We start from the raw sequence: 674 nt of genomic DNA, 5'->3' as shown, positions 1-674 counted from the left end.
ACAGGCTGCTGGGACACTGAACATTCCCCAGGGAATTCTCACAGCTCCAAATCTCCAGGAACCCTCAGGGGACAGGGGGTGGAATTTTGGGATGCAAGGCCGGGAATTGGATGGATGATCCCTCTGGATCCCTTCCCCCACAATTCCAAGCTGGAATTCCCAGCATTCCAAAGGATATGGTGAATGTTTCCACTCTGCTGAAATAAGCTTCCCTGCTGGCAGATTCCAAGGAAAGAGCTTCCATTTGGGAAGGTCCATTGGCTCGATCCGAGCAGTCGGATGTGTCTTTCCTAAAAGGGGAAAAAAATCAACAAGGAAAATGCTTGGAATGATTCCATTGATCCCAAAAAAAAAAAGCACAGAACACTTCCTAACCTCCCATCCCTCAGCCTTGTCCTGACAAGGATCTTCTCCTGAGCTCCCCATCCCCAATTTTTAATTAATTCCTAATAAAACAATGAATTAATCAAATTCCAAAGATGCCTTGGATGTGTCCAGTTGGGATTTGATGGGAGAAGGAGGGAAGAGGGATTTGCTCTCTGAGCCCAGCACGTTGAGGATTGAAATCTGGGATGATCCCAAGGCTGGAATCCAGGGCTGGAATTGGATCCCAAGGCTGGAATGGGGATCCCAAGGCTGGAATGGGGATCTCAAGGCTGGAATGGGGATCCCAA

General features: G+C 48.4%; 1 protein-coding gene across 1 annotated transcript in view; it reads right to left on the bottom strand.

The window, feature by feature from the left end:
* The window catches only part of ZC3HC1 (zinc finger C3HC-type containing 1), a 14964-nt gene that overhangs the window by 12472 nt on the left and 1818 nt on the right, over positions 1–674 (bottom strand). Inside the window, exon 2 of the mRNA XM_033514352.1 lies at positions 70–290. Within this exon, the coding sequence (XP_033370243.1) occupies positions 70–290 (221 nt within the window). The remainder of the gene's footprint in view (positions 1–69; positions 291–674) is intronic.

Source organism: Parus major, chromosome 1A (genome assembly GCF_001522545.3).
Source record: "Parus major isolate Abel chromosome 1A, Parus_major1.1, whole genome shotgun sequence".
NCBI classification, from domain to species: Eukaryota; Metazoa; Chordata; class Aves; order Passeriformes; family Paridae; genus Parus; species Parus major.
This window is presented reverse-complemented; position numbering and strand designations above follow the sequence as displayed.